At 37.6% G+C, this 15,233-nt stretch overlaps 1 protein-coding gene across 2 annotated transcripts in view; it reads left to right on the forward strand.

The window, feature by feature from the left end:
• Positions 1 to 15,233, forward strand: part of KIT (KIT proto-oncogene, receptor tyrosine kinase) — a 95,864-nt gene that overhangs the window by 34,798 nt on the left and 45,833 nt on the right. For both annotated transcript variants that reach the window (XM_056802625.1, XM_007496449.3), the window contains exon 2: positions 12,719 to 12,988. In XM_056802625.1, the coding sequence (XP_056658603.1) occupies positions 12,719 to 12,988 (270 nt within the window). The remainder of the gene's footprint in view (positions 1 to 12,718; positions 12,989 to 15,233) is intronic.

Below are 15,233 nucleotides of genomic sequence, written 5' to 3' on the forward strand. Positions count from 1 at the left end.
GAGTTTTGAAGGGTTTTCACCATTGAAATACACTGGCTTGACCATTAAGGTGGAAGATAACACAGATAAGTACCCAAGCTAAATATAAATTCTAGCGGCTATTTTTGCAGGGAAGTCAAGAGAGTCTTTATTTATTTTGGGGAAGGGTGGGAGCCTCTGAAGGTTTTCTGGTCACTTCCAAAATGCTGATCATTAGGTTCTGTAATAAAAGTGAGCTGTAAAAGTTGTTTTTTATTGGTTTTAGTAAGTACTTAAGTCTATAGAGATTTTAAGCTGGAAGTGGCAAACTCATGGCCCAAATCAGATTAAGATGTAATTGGAAAATGTTTAACATAAAAAAACCAATAAAACATAGATTTAATTTGTGGTTTTCTAAGTCAATATGCAGTTTACAGGCAGTCTTATGTAAGCTTTAGCAGCCCTATTTTTTTTTTAAACCTTTACCTTCTGTCCTAGAATCAATACCAAGTATTGGTTCCAAGGCAGAAGAGTGGCATGGGCTAGGCAATTAGAATGAAGTGATTTTTCTCAAAGAGGCTGAGTTCAAATTTGAACCCAAGACTTCCAATCTTCAGACCTGGCTCTATTCATTGAACCACCTAATTTTTTCTATCTAGTTTTGATATCCCTGTTGCAAGATGAATCCAAATATTTTGACATCAGTAAACAAAATTTGAATTGGACAGTTTAATATGGAGGGAGGGGGTGGGAGGAATGCAGTGTTTAGGAAAGTTCTATTCTCTCCAGTCAAAGAAACTTCAGGCCCCTGAGTCCTTGAGAATCCACATTTTGCTTTTGCTTCAGATTCTCTATTTGCCTCTGAGAGAAAACAGGCCTGGTGGTCGGTTAATTTACAAATGCTCTCCTCCCATGATTTGCTTCCCAATGAGTGCCACATGTGCTCTGGAAAATGCCAGCAAGAAAGCAGTTTATGTTCACTGGGTCCGATTGCAGGATCTTGCTGAAATCCATCTGTTCCTGGAAAGAAGCAGCCAAAGAGATGCTCTACGAGGCACGCAGGCTTCGGGGACCTAATGAGAACAGGCACATCCATAAATGGGCCTCTTGTTTGTATTTCTGGGTCTGGACAAAATTGGTGTCACCCCTTTTGTGTTAGGAGGTAACCCCGCCACAGCCTTTCCCACAGCTGTTCTGTAGGTGCCTTAAATGGGTTTTTAACTTCCCTTGGAGAAATAGGCAAGGGAATTAACATTTAAAGAGAAGTCAGGAACCTATTATCCTGTCAGCTTCCCAGAAGGAGAGGACTTTGTTCAATAAACCTCAGAACCCAGAGTCATCCTCTCTTATCTCATCCTATTTTGATTTCAATAGGAGCTTTCCAGATACTTAAAAAAAACAAGCCACAAAAATATAAATATTTACAGTTGTAGCCCCAGGGGGACTGTTGGAAGAAAAAACCAGAGAAATGAGGAAACTTGCATTTCCAAGTCTAGGGCTGGATGCCTGCTGCCACATTGAGAGTCTGCCATGGTATTCAGGTGAATTTTATTTCATGACTATAAATGCACCTTTTCTGAAACTTGAAAGACCAGCCTCATAATGTCAGTGAAAGTTTTCTCACCCTATCTTCCTCTGAGATCAGAACTCTGAAAGGGGAAGTCCTACTTCCTTTTAAACACTGGCACTTTTCCCCTCTTTTCTCTTTTTTCCCTTCCCCCTCCTTTTTTCCATGCTAGACAGGGAACCTCTGAAATTCTAAGGAAACTTATCCCTCAAGTGATGCCTGTGCAGCTAGAAGACACACAAAAAACAAGCTTTTCATCTTTCAACTTCGATTCTGAACTGCATCTTCCCTTATGTAGAGAACTTTATAGAAACTGATTTTTATTTATTTTTTTATTTAAGTATTTTCCCTTGGTTACATGATTCATGTGTTTCCCTCCCCCTCCCAGAGCTGACAAGTAATTCCACTGAGTTATACATGTAAACCTATTTCCTCAATACCTATTTCCATATAATTCATTTTTGCAATAATCTTTTAAAAACCAAAAACCACACATCCAATACCCATATAAACAAGTGAAAATCAAATGTTTTCCTTCTGTGTAGAAACTGATTTTTAAATCTTGCTTGCATTGTTTTTTAGTTGCCCTGTTAAAGAAGTCACTCCTTGCCTGAGTGGCAAAATATCATTCTTCCAGGTTTTGGGGGACCCGAACATCCCCTCATCATGAGTCTTTGTGGCCAAAGGCGGGGTGGGAAGGCCTTGTTGGTAGTTTAGCAGTCAGAATCCTCATTCGGAGTAGGGGGTCACAATTCAATTAGAAACGAATACATTTCCACTTTTATAAACAAATGAAAAGACTTCTTTCAAAGTTTAGGCTGTGCTTGTCTCTGTCTTCACTCTCAAGTGATGGACTTTATAGCTGAGCCATTATAAAACATCTGTCCCCAAAGCAGGCTCTACTTAAAGTTTTTGTATCCATCCACTCTTGAATTTGAGCAGAGAAGATGTAATTAAAGTGTAACAATCAAATCTGACAAACCACAAGCATTTAAGTGCCTATTCTGTGCTGGAGACAGACAAAAATTCGAGTCCCTGCCCTCTGGAAGCTTGATTTTATTGGGAGATACAATGTAAGTCCTTGCAAGATAAAAGCAAAGTAGTTTTTATGGGAAACTGAGGGGAGAAGATGGAACAAGGCTTATGCAGAGGCCATGAGCTGAAAGACGGGTAGCCTGGGTGGCCATGACACATCCTGCCCATCCTTGTATTCTTGCGTTGGGGCTTCTGGGCTCTGAGAGGTGACTCATTCAGTTTCCTAAGCCATTCCCCAACCAATGGGCATCTACTGGGTTTCTCATTTTTCTCTCTAGACAAATGGGTTACTCTAAACATTCTGGCTTTGTTTTTATCACTCACCACCTTACATATGCCTAAAGTGGAATTCCTGGATGAAAGGGTACAGACATTAAATGTTTTTCTTTATATAATTCCATATATGTTATTATATTATTATAATTATAATTTATATAATTTCAGAATGTTTTGGCCATTATTTTATGCTCTGCCACTAGTGCATGTGTGTCTGTCTTTCTAGTCCATCCCTTGGAGAGCTTACATTCTGTAAGATGAGAATGCTGAGGCCAGAGAATTCAACAAGCTTTTATTATGTGCTTCCTAGGTTCCAGGCACTAGGTGTTTTCGATACAAAGACATAAATTAAACAGATTTCTCTTGTTGGGACCCCTATATGTGGTCCCCACTGGGTTTTGTGGATAGATTTCAGGTCTGTGAACTTGCATGGGGAAAAAATGATATTTCTTTTTCAACTAAAGATCAATGATTTAAAAAACTTTATTTTGAGAAGAGATCTATAGGCTAGACACCAAAAGGGTGTCTGATTAAAATCCTCTGGAAATTGTATCTTAATGTACAGTTATTTATTAAATAATAGAAAATCAGGCCAGAGAAAGAAAAGGCACCTGTAGTTTTCTTAGCATCCTCTTCTGTCCTTCTGTCTGTGATTCCAAGGCAAGAAGACTACTTCTTCCCCCTACTCCAGCTGATGCTCCTTGTGATATCAGTCCATTTCCTGAGCCCCCTGATATGGAGGACTCTCACATTCTATTGTTTATTTTTGAAAGTGAATAATCTTATAAAACCCAAACCCCAAACATAAACCCCAATATGCTTTCCTCTGCATTCTGACTCCAGCAATTCTCTCTCTGGGGGTGGATAGCAAAGAACTCTCACCTAGGGCCAGACAAGAGGTGGGTCTTCTGGACGCCAGCAGTCACCACTCACTTGGTCTTTAAGAATGAACCGTACAGTGCTGGTACAGCATCTCCTAGCATGGTAGACCAGAAGACGGAGGATTCTATCCATTGCTTCAGAGAGATATTTTTCAGAGGTTCAGAAATTTGGGTTTTTGTTGTTGTTGTGTTTGGTTTTGGGGGGAGGGGGCTTTAAAATCAAAAAATTTCCTCAGAGTACCAAAAAAAGGTACAGATTACTGTTAAATTTTCTACAAGGATCCAGAACTTTTTTTTAATTTATATTCTTTATTTTTGAAAAATTTTACTTAATTTTCTATTATTTTAGGATATTTTTAATTAATTAATTTAGGATATTTTCCCATGGTTACATGATTCATGTAGAACTTTTTAAAAAAGATTTTAAAATTTTATTTTTTAAAATTTTATTTAATTAGATGATTTAGAATAATTTTCCATGGTTACAAGACTCACGTTCCCACTCCCCCCACCCCCCATATATGACACACAATTCTACTGGGTTTAACATGTGCCATCGATCAAGACCCATTCCTTATTATTAGTATTTGCACTAGGGTGATCTTTTAGAGTCCACTTTCCCAGTCATAGCCCCACTGATCCATGTGATCCAATGGTTGGTTGTTTTTCTTTTCCCACAGTTCTTTGGATGTGGATAGTGTTCTTTCTCATATGTCCCTCCCAATAGTTCTGAATCATTGCATTGCTGCTGGTAGAGAAGTCCATTACATTCGATTGTACCACAGTGTATCAGGCTCTGTATACAATGTTCTCCTGGTTCTGCTCCTCTCACTCCACATCAATTCTTAGAGGTTGTTCCAGTCCCCATGGAATTCCTCCACTTTATTTAGCATAATAGTATTCCATCACCAACATATACCACAATTTGTTCAGCCATTCCCCAATTGGAATCATGGAGAACTTTTGGGGGAAAAAAGGCTATTTGTTTAAATCGGTCTCACTTTTATATTTATGTGCCTAGGACCTAGTTAGTGCCCTCCCCATCGTAGGTCCTTAATAAATGCTTCTTAGGTTGGATCATTCCTTTACATTTTTGTTTTCCAAGGAGTAACATGTGGTGATTGGTCCATTTTCTCCCTTCTCCTTCTCCCATCTCAATCTACAAACCCATTGGTTGGGGAATGAGTTATCAACAAGTTGTGGCCCCAGAATGTGTCTTATCTGCTTGACATATGTTGGCTCCATAGGACGTTCATCTTTCATCTTCATGGTCTATCTTTTATGATCTTTTAAGTTCTATTGTTTTGTAGCGAGAAGACATTCGCCAAGCGTAGAACAGCTGGCGTGTGATTTCCTAAAGCGTAGAGGCAATGATAGAAGAAGCAGCATGCTAAAAATGGCGGCCGGGCTCTGAGATCAAAGGAGGACCAGATAGTCTTTCTTGCCTGGTAAATGGATGCAAACACTCTTGCCACGATTCTCTTTGGATAAACTTGGTTCTCTGATTCATGTTTGCTTTGGGATGCGTGGGGAACAGTACTGAATAAAGAGGATTTTTTTTTTCTCATATGAAAAAAAATGAATGACTCCCTAAATAAGATTAAGAAGAAGGTGAGATAGCATCAGTCTCGCAGTCTTCCATTTATTACCGGCCTCATCTCACGAGCTTGCGTGCGTTTTAATGATGTTGTGTTGGGACCAGATAAGGACTTTAATCTGTATAATGAAGGTTCTGTCATATGCTGTTTGGCCCAGAAATTTCTATTTGCAGCAGCATGGAATTCAGAACTGCTTAGGTATAGCAGAACTATCCAACCAACCCCTCCGGATTAGAAGAATATTAGCTTAAGTTTCTGTTTTACAGTTTTGCAAAACTTTCTTCGAAAGATGCCCAAGTTAGATAGTGAAAGTATTATTAAGGGCCTACTCTGTGCTTATTAGATGATGGGGATACAAATGAGACCAATCCTTATTTTCTAGTTGTGAAGACCCCACTATGGGTAGAGAGCTCTGTCCTAGGTGCTGGGTTCCAAAGACAATATAGAAATCGTTCTGAAGGACCTTAGTGACAAGAAGGGAGAAACCAAAATAAAAACTTTCAATTAATTTTTTTTAAACCCTTACCTTCCATCTTGGAGTCAATACTGTGTATTGGCTCCAAGGCAGAAGAGTGGTAAGGGCTAGGCAATGAGGGTCAAGTGACTTGCCCAGGGTCACACAGCTGGGAAGTGTCTGAGGCCAGATTTGAACCTAGGACCTCCCATCTCTAGGTCTGGCTCTCAATCCACTGAGCTACCCAGCTGCCCCCAAAACTTTCAATTAATTTAAAAAAAAAAAGAAGAAAAGAAGGGAGAAACCTATACATGCATGTCAATAGAAAAAATATATTAAAAGGTACAAAATGACTTATGGAGTACGCTAGGGGGAGGTAGTATTAGAGAGTTGGAGAAGAGGAGGGTCAAGAAAGACCTTGTGAAGGAAGGAGTGAAAGCTGAGCTTGAAAGAGAAGCAGAGGTTTCAAGAGCTTGAGATTTGGACCGAGATCATTCCAGGTATAGGGGATGGTTTTACCAGGACATGGAAGCTTAGGAAATGGAATTCCAAAGTCTAGGAATAGGAAATAGGATCCCTAGAGACCTCAGCTTGGCTAGTAAATGTCTAAGGTTGGATTTGAACTCAGGCTTTCCTGACTCCAAGACCTACCCACTGCACTATCTTTCTGCCCTTAGAATCTAATTTGGCTTATTTATGATCTTTTTTTGCTGCTATTGCTTTTGTGGACCCTTTTACTGATAGGCTTTTTTCCCATTCAAATGACTAAAACAAAACTTTGTTCATTAAAAAAAACTTTTTTTTTTAAAAAACAGGAAAGTTGGGAATACCTTCCATATTAGAATCAGTCCTGTGTATTAGTTCCAAGGCAGAAGAGTGGTAAGAACTAGGCAATGGGATTTAAGTGACTTGTCTAGGATCCCACAGTTAGGAAGTATCTGAGACCGGTCTTGATCAATGACACATGTAAAACCCAGTGGAATTGCTCGTAGGTTACAGGAGGGGGGTGGGAGGAGGGGAAGGAAAGAACATGAATCATGTAACCATGGAAAAATACCCCAAACCAATTAATTAATTAATTAATTAAAGATTTCAGGTAAAAATAATTTAAAAAGAAACTCATGTGAGTTGTCATTAATCTTTATTTATTTTCATTTCTTTATTTTAAAATTTATTAATAAATTAATTTTAAAAATTTCCAACTTGATTTTTGTTTCATTCCTCTGGGAATATGAAGTATAGCCAAAATTTCATGTAGGACAACATACGCTTTTTAATTTGTGCTGTGGTGTAAGGGCAACAATATGGGAACTGAAAGGAACTAGAGACCTTAAACATCAAGCTGGTTCCCTTAATAACACTAACGAATCTAATTCAGTTCTTCATTCTTCACTTCTCCAAATTACAAGAGTTGCTTCTATGTAGGTTTTTTCCTCATTATTGTACATCGTTCTTTCTCCATATAAACTGTTTCTCCATTTAAATTAGATGTTTGTAGAATACTTGCTTTTACTGGGATGAAGATATTTTTTAAGTGGAAAGTTTGAATTGAGGTACTGTGAAAAAGCCCCAAATACCATGTAGTTTAGCAATTTGAACCCACCACCTCGGCTAATCCCAACTTGACTGGCATTTATTTATCCAAAGAATCAACTTCAGCTGTCAGTTTAACCTGGGTAAAGCCAGTTGCATTACCCAATTCCTACTCTTTTTACATAAAACCAGAGTTGTCAGGGTACCTTCTTTGGGTCTCCCCTGTTAGACACAACAAAGGAACAAAAAGAAATACTGTGATTTCTGCTTTCAAAGGATATGCCTCATCATGATCCATTGATCATCAGGCTTTGTGTTTGAAAAATACAATATTCATACAAAAATAAATAAATGTGGAAATAAGTTTTGAGTGATAGCACATGTATAATCCAGTGGAACTGTCACCTCCAGGAGGGGAGAGGAAAGAAGGGAGGGAGACAACATGAGTCATTTAACTTTGGAAAATTTATGTGGAAATTTGTTATTGGAATAAAATAAAGATAACGTTTAAGAAAAACAGCAAGGAGAATGAATGATATGGAAATACGTATAGAGTGATAATACATGTATAACCCAGTAGAATTGCTTGTCAACTTTGGGAGTGGAGAGGGAAGAAGAGAGGGAGACAAACATGAATCATGTAACCACGGGGGGAAAAAGCCAACCAAACAAATAAATGGAAAAAAGAAAAATACAATATTCAACTACTATCATGAAGAAATTTAAATTTTAATATAGAAGGGAGATAACAAAGAAAGAATTTAGTGATGAGATAAAAATGTTAAAACATACTTTATTTTTATTTTTAAATTTCTAAAAATTCTTTTATTTATTTAATTTAGGGTATTTTTCCATGGTTACATCATTCATGTTCTTTTCCTCCCCTCCTTCCTCCCCATTCTTGTAGCCAATGAGCAATTCCATTGGGTTTTACATATATCATTGTTCAAAACCTATTTCCATACTAAAACATTCTTTAAAGTTTGTTTCAAGATCAATAGCCCTTCAGATCTCATCAAACTCCTATTTTAGCCTCATTTTTTCATGTACATAAAGTATTATGTGCAAAAATGAGTTAAGCAAAACAAGACAACCCAGAACAAAAAAATCAGATTACTAAACAAAAAAAAACTGAGGGAGGAATCTGTTAAAAGGAAGGAAAAAACATTTTGTTGAACTTTGATAAATTGGTATCATTGATTAGACTATGAACTTGTTTGTTGCCCTTCATAAAGTTGTCTTCATTTATATAGTTATTGTTAGCCTGATTCTTGTGGTTCTGCTTTTTTCACTGTTAAAAGGAAAAAAAAACAGAAACAAAAGTTGAAGATCAGAGAGAGCGACTGAGTTCCCTGGGATGGGTGAGATCCTTCCGCCATATGCAGGTCAATTTTTCATCAAATCATATTTGCTAGACCCTCCTTTCAAGTTTCACAGATTTCATTGCTGTAAATTTCATTAAATCTGAGATCCGAAGGGAACCTTAGAGAACTTGAGCAGGACAAAAGACAGGACATGTTGGGGATATGTGAGATCTAGGAACTGCCCTATATCCTTAAAGAGTTCCATCAATCAATACCTTAGAAAGCTTCCTATGACTCAATTATCGATTAGCATGGATAATTGAGAATTGACTCTAGATGATTTATTTTCCCAAACAAAACCAGTCATTTTAATTGCCCAGCATAGGAACTAGCTGCCAGGAAGACCACCTTTTTATTCTGTAGTGGTCTCTGAGCAGGTTTCATCATGTAGTCATTCTATGTTTTCATTTTCTTTCTAGTCCAGCAGTTTCAAGTGCCTGTGATTATTCATGGAATATTCATATTATTCTGGTGATAGGTCACCAATAATAATAAGCAGCTAGCATTTAGAGGCCTTTTCTTTCTGCCCTTTCTCATTATTTATTCATTAAACAAGGATTTTTCGAGCACCTGCTATTTGGGATGGATCACTGTCCTCACACTGGGGTCCCCGGCGTAGGGTGACCCCTGATTTTTGCCTTTGGGTATCTTACAGCTGATAAGATGAGGCACAGGTGCAGTAGTCCAGTAGCAAAGATTAGCCGAGTGAGAGCGTTGATTAAGTGCTAAATGAATCCTATGGATGATGAGTGTTGAAGAGTCTGGACCATAAGGAGTGGCGGACAGGGGGTGGGGAAGAAGGAGAGGAGACTACTGCCCTGGAGCCATGGTTGGAAGGAAAGGTTCACAGATGGAATCATTCCTCATCTGAGCCTTGCCGATAGGATTGGTATAGGTGTGAAGGGCATTCATTGCTGGTTGGGGAAATAAAAAACATGGCGGCTTGTCAAAGATGCTCATTGGAGTACCATGAGATGATACCATAGAACTATGTCACAGAGTCATGTGTTTGGAACTGGAAAGGCCTGGGAAATCATCTAGGTCAGCTCCATTATTTTATAATTAAGGAAACTCAGTCCAGGCAGAGGAAGTCCCTCTGTTTAGGGTTTAGGAAATAGAGTTTAGGAAGCAGATTTGGGATTCCAGCTCAGGACCTCTGAGATTTTTGGGGGGGGGGGTAGATTAATACCTCTCTGATCAATCTGGAAAGAACCAGATAGAAGAAGCCCTTGAATATCAGGCCAAATCAGTAGGTTTTTATTCTGAAATGGATGGGGGCCAAAGAAAATTTTTTGTCAGGGAAGTGATATCATGAAATTGGAAAATTAATTTTGTGGCAATGTTCGGGATGGGTTAGGGGTAGGACAAGGTAAAAATTTTCTAGGGAATGGGACAGGAAAACCAGCCAGAAAGTAGCCTAGGCATGAGGTGGACTCTGGATGGGGGTAGAGGACTTAGATTTGGAAAGAAAGATAGAGCAATAGACTTGTAGGGGATATTGACTAGATGGGGGAACAAGGGGAAGTGACTAGGAAAATAATTGATGGCAGCCCCCATTAATGAAAGAATGATGTTGAATTTTCTATCAGATGTGCTAACTTTTTGATTTGAGGCTTCTCAGTAACAGACACATTTACCTGACTGAATCTTAATGTATTTATGTACTTTTAAATGTCTCTCAGCAAAGCGGTAATTGAATTACCTGGGATATGTAGCAGCTCAAGCTATTAGAAGAGTCCCTATATTGAATTTAGCCCAATCCACTTCAATGGCCATGTTCCCCATACAAGGGACTTTTTTTTTTCCTAAAGAGGAAAGGATAAATTGAATCATTGTTATTTATTTACTATCCACCTTTATTTTCCTTAATGCCCTGTGATTTTCTAAATAGAATCCCAATAGCTCTGTTTAGGTATTTTGGCTATCAAATTTAGATGGTGTCTAAAATTAACGCGTTTCTGAATGACTTTCTTTTTTAACTGTTTTGTCTATTCTTTTTGTTGTTGTTGTTGTTGTTTCTTTCCAGTGACTTATATTTTTGTAGCTTTCTATTTTTATTTTTATTGCTTGTGTTTTATATTTTTTTAGCTCTCCCCATCCCCTGGTAAAAACTCATTTCTTTATAACAAGAGCCTACTGATCCATTTCTTTAAAAGTATGCCCCAGTCTACTCTCATCTTCATTTGCTTCTCTACTAAGAGACTGGGAGACTATGCTTCTTTCAAGTTGTCTCCCTTTTCTAAAGTCATAATTAATTTTAATTCTGGTATCATTCAATGTTGGTTTTGCTTTCCTTTATATCAGTCTTGCTTACTTCAGTCCATGTCTGAATACCATATTTCTGGGAATATTTTTTTTATTTGCATTTTGCTTTAGATCTTAGAATTAGGATTTGATGTTGTACTTGAAAGTTTACCTAGGATGATGCAAGCTGGGATACATATTGGCAACTTTTCTCCTCCCCCCAATATTCTGTTTTGATTGGTTACCTTTCTACTTGGAATGGTACTACTCTTCTCTACGTGCTCATTCTTTTCTACCTTTAAACATGGGTCAATCTATCTCTGGGTAAAAACAAGGATTGCAATGCTGTGTCCTCTACACTATTAGAGCAGGTTATTGTTATTTTGCCATCTCTGGTTAATGATTACCAACCCCACATTATATTTATATATTTATATATATATATATATATATATATATATATATATATACACACACATATATATAAATTAAATATAGCTTATATAACTATATAATATATTAACATTTGTTAATATTTTGTTTGATTAATATCAACATTATAGATGAATATTATAATAATATAATTGATATATATTATTCTGTATGGATATTATAATATTAATATACTGGCATTATATTAATAACGATAACATCAATATCCAGGTACCTAAACCCTTCAGACCCCCAAGCTGCCAAAACGAGTACCCTTCTTTTCCCTCCTCCCTTATCTCTACTTAGATGAGATGAGGGTCATTCTAATGAAATGGGGGACCACCAGCCCTTCTTTTCTGCTCAGTCACTATATCCTAAAGACTTTCTGGTCCATATACCCTTCAGCCTCACCAAATACCCCCAAATACATACACAACCATCAGCTTTGCTGATGCCTCATAAGCCACACTTGTCCTGACATTTTCTCTTCTTCTGCCAGACCTTTCCATCTGCCTTGCTGCTGAGCTCTCTGTCATTTTCCTCAAGGAAGCTTCTTGAGGGTATGGACCATGTCAGATTCTCTCTTTGTTTTCCTAGCTCTCAACATAGTGCTTTGGGAAATACTAAGCAAATAATAAATGCCTTTTAAAAAATCATTTGCAATGTATGGATTAAATGGGATACACACTGTTTTCTCTATGTATCTGTCTTTATTAGTTCATTTGGTCTTTACCAGAACTCAATCTTAAAAACATTTTACAGATAAAAAACTGAAATTCGAAGTAACTTTCCCAAAATTGAATGAGTACTAAGTACTGGAGATAGAATTCAAACCTGGAAATATTCCACAATTTAAATTAGATATTTATGGGATCTTTGCTTTTCTTTGGATTAAAATATTTTTAAAGTAAAACATTTAAATTAATAGGTACTATGAAAAAGACAAAATACTGTGTGTTTGAGCAAAGTTGAACCCACCCCTATGTCCTGGTTTAGCCTCAACATGTCAGTTACTCAGTGATGGCATATAACCAAAGAGTCAACTTTCTCTGTGTGTGTAACCTGGGGAAAGCCATAGCATTTGGCAAGCCCAGACCTGTATTTTATCTGACCATCTTTTAATGATTTTTGCAGAAGAGAGTGCTTTTGGGGGATGTCCTTCATTAGCAATTTTAGATAAAACTATTTAATGGCAGACCAATAAGATAATTTTCCTCTTTGTTTTCTGAGGGCAGATCTACAATGGGAATCAGGAATGTATAAAAAACTCCATTTGACCATGTAAAAATGTCAGTGACTATGTGATCTCTCTCTCTCTCCTCTCCATCTACCCATCCATCCATTCATTCTTTCATTCATTTATTTTCTCTTTGCAGGTTATCTTCAGCCCACTAGTAGCCCAGCTGATTCTTCACCATCCATCATTCCAGCCGTATCACAATTAATAGTGAGTTCTGGAAGTGAGATTAAGTTGTCATGCTTTGATCATGGCTCGGTGAAGTGGACTTTTGAGAATGCTCTTCAGTTTGAACTGAGCAGAAATACAGAAACGTGGCTCACAACCAGTGCCAATGCTCATGATACAGGCAAATATACGTGTACCAACAAAGAAGGCTTGAGCACTTCCATTTATGTCTTCGTTAAAGGTAAATGTGTTAACTTTTTGTATTCTAGATCTTTGGGCTCAAGTTTTGGAGGGAGTACAGAAATCTTGAACTCTGGGTGAAATAAATGGTCTTTGACTTCAAGAAGGCACACTTAATTGGGTCACGTTCTTTCCTTCCTTTTCTCCTTTGTTCTACTCATGGCTAGAACCCTATGGAGCAGCATATCTTATCTTAACTATCTAGGAATATTACCTTGTTTCTTAATATACATAAAGCACTTTGCAGCCCTTAGAATGGTGTATGAATGTCAGCAGTTGTTACTAATGAAACAAGAAGATATTCTTGTATGTTTAATTAAACTTTCCCATCATCTGATTACACCTCTTGGAGTATAAATTAGTCAGATTCTTTTGGGAAAAACACTTACCCTTTAAATGCTCTTTTTCTAAAAATAAAAAAAATTGTAAATAGTCTTTTTCTTAGAAAATTACTACTTTATAAGTGTGCCAGAGATTGCTTTTGTGAGAAGCAGTAGTTTTATTTCATTTTTCATTTCATATTCATTTACAAAGTATGAACAATTTCTTCTCAAAACTGATAGAATTGGAGGTTAGCTAGCCATCGACTGGCCAAGAATGGCAATGTCCTGTGATGCTTTTCATATCATTAAAAAAAAAAACTTTTCAAGTTTTTTTTTAACATTATAAAGATATCTTGCATGAACAATTACACATCATAACAAATTTCCAGCTAAGTTTTCCAAAATTATGATTCCAATCATTTCCCTCCCTATATTCTCAAAGTTGGCAAGTAATTCAAGCTGGATTTTACATGTATTATCATGCCAAACATTTTTTTCCATAGGGTTCCTTTTTATAAAAGAATAATCCTATAAAACCAAAACTATAAAATAAAACCCCAAATAAACTAAAGTGAAAAATCGCATGCTTTGATCTGCATTCCAACCCCAGCAGTTCTTTCTCCGGAGGTGGACAGAATTCTTTGTCCTAAGTCCCTCAGAACTGTCCTGGATCCTTGCCTGTAGAGCAGCCGTTTTCACACACTCCCATAACATCAGTGGATTCTTTTCATCTTCTGATCAAGGTAAACATCTCAGGACATCCACCTGCATGGTGCTCTACAAGACTAGCTAAATCTAAGACTTGGAAGACTTTAGTCCTTCTGGAAACCTAACATGATTCTGATTTGCCCAAAACTCATAAAAATGTTCCTGTTTAGGAAAGTCGGTGCTTCCTAGTCGGCAGAACAGGTGGAGGAAAATTGTGGTTTCTTAATAACTTGTTTCTTGCAGTCTTAAGGGCTGAATGAATGTTTGATTTGCTCAGGAATTTTGGCCCCCAGAAATAAGTACTCTAATTGGCATTTATGTTCCTCACACTTCATGAAGCACTCAAATGTTTCACAAGTTGTCCCAGAATATGTACAATATTTGACAGGCTAACTGCTTTGTCAGTGTTGAAATGAGGGGTAAAGAGGACTAAAAGGCAAATCCAGAGGCAGGTCTACACTCCCTTGGGTCTCTGGGATGTTGTATTGACAGTGGGGCATTGATCCTTGATTGCATGGATTGAACCCACCTGTTGTCTTGTGTTACCTGTGTCCCAGCTGACCTAGTGCTGTGACAGGCTAGCACTAAAGAAAAAGTGCCAGGCTGAAGAGTGTGTGAAATTGATCCCCTTGGTGGGGGAGGAGCCCCAAGGGATTGGAATCTTGTGGAGGAGAAGACTCTGACTGGTGGGTCTCAGTCTTGAGAAGCCAAAGACAAAAGTGGGTAATCCTCAGGAGAAAGTCTTTTTCTTCCTTCTCTCTTCAGCTTCTTAAGACTGAGAGACCAACTCCTCTCCCAGCCAGAGTCTTCTCCTCCACAAGAGTCCAATCCCTTGGGGCCCTTCCCCATCGAGGTGATCAATTTCCCAAAGTCTTCAGCCTGGCACTTTTTCTTTAGTGCCAGCCTCTGATGAAATTAAATAGAAATTAATGGAATTACTCTTCTCTATTTTCCTTGAATTAGCAAAGATTTATTTATACACCTGACAGTGGGAATAATTGTTTTTTAAGCTCATCTACTATAATAAGACTATGTCTTCTCGTAAAACATAATTAAAATCTTATAGGAGACAATAGTTTCCATATAAACTATATTTGACTAGAAAGTGGAAAGAATGGTTATTGCAAAAAACATTTCTTACGTAAACCATATTTGACTAGAAGGTGGAAAGAATGGTTGTTGCAGAAGTCATTTCTTTCCCAAAGTTTTCAGTGG

The sequence above is a fragment of the Monodelphis domestica genome, chromosome 6, assembly GCF_027887165.1.
Source record: "Monodelphis domestica isolate mMonDom1 chromosome 6, mMonDom1.pri, whole genome shotgun sequence".
NCBI classification, from domain to species: domain Eukaryota; kingdom Metazoa; phylum Chordata; class Mammalia; order Didelphimorphia; family Didelphidae; genus Monodelphis; species Monodelphis domestica.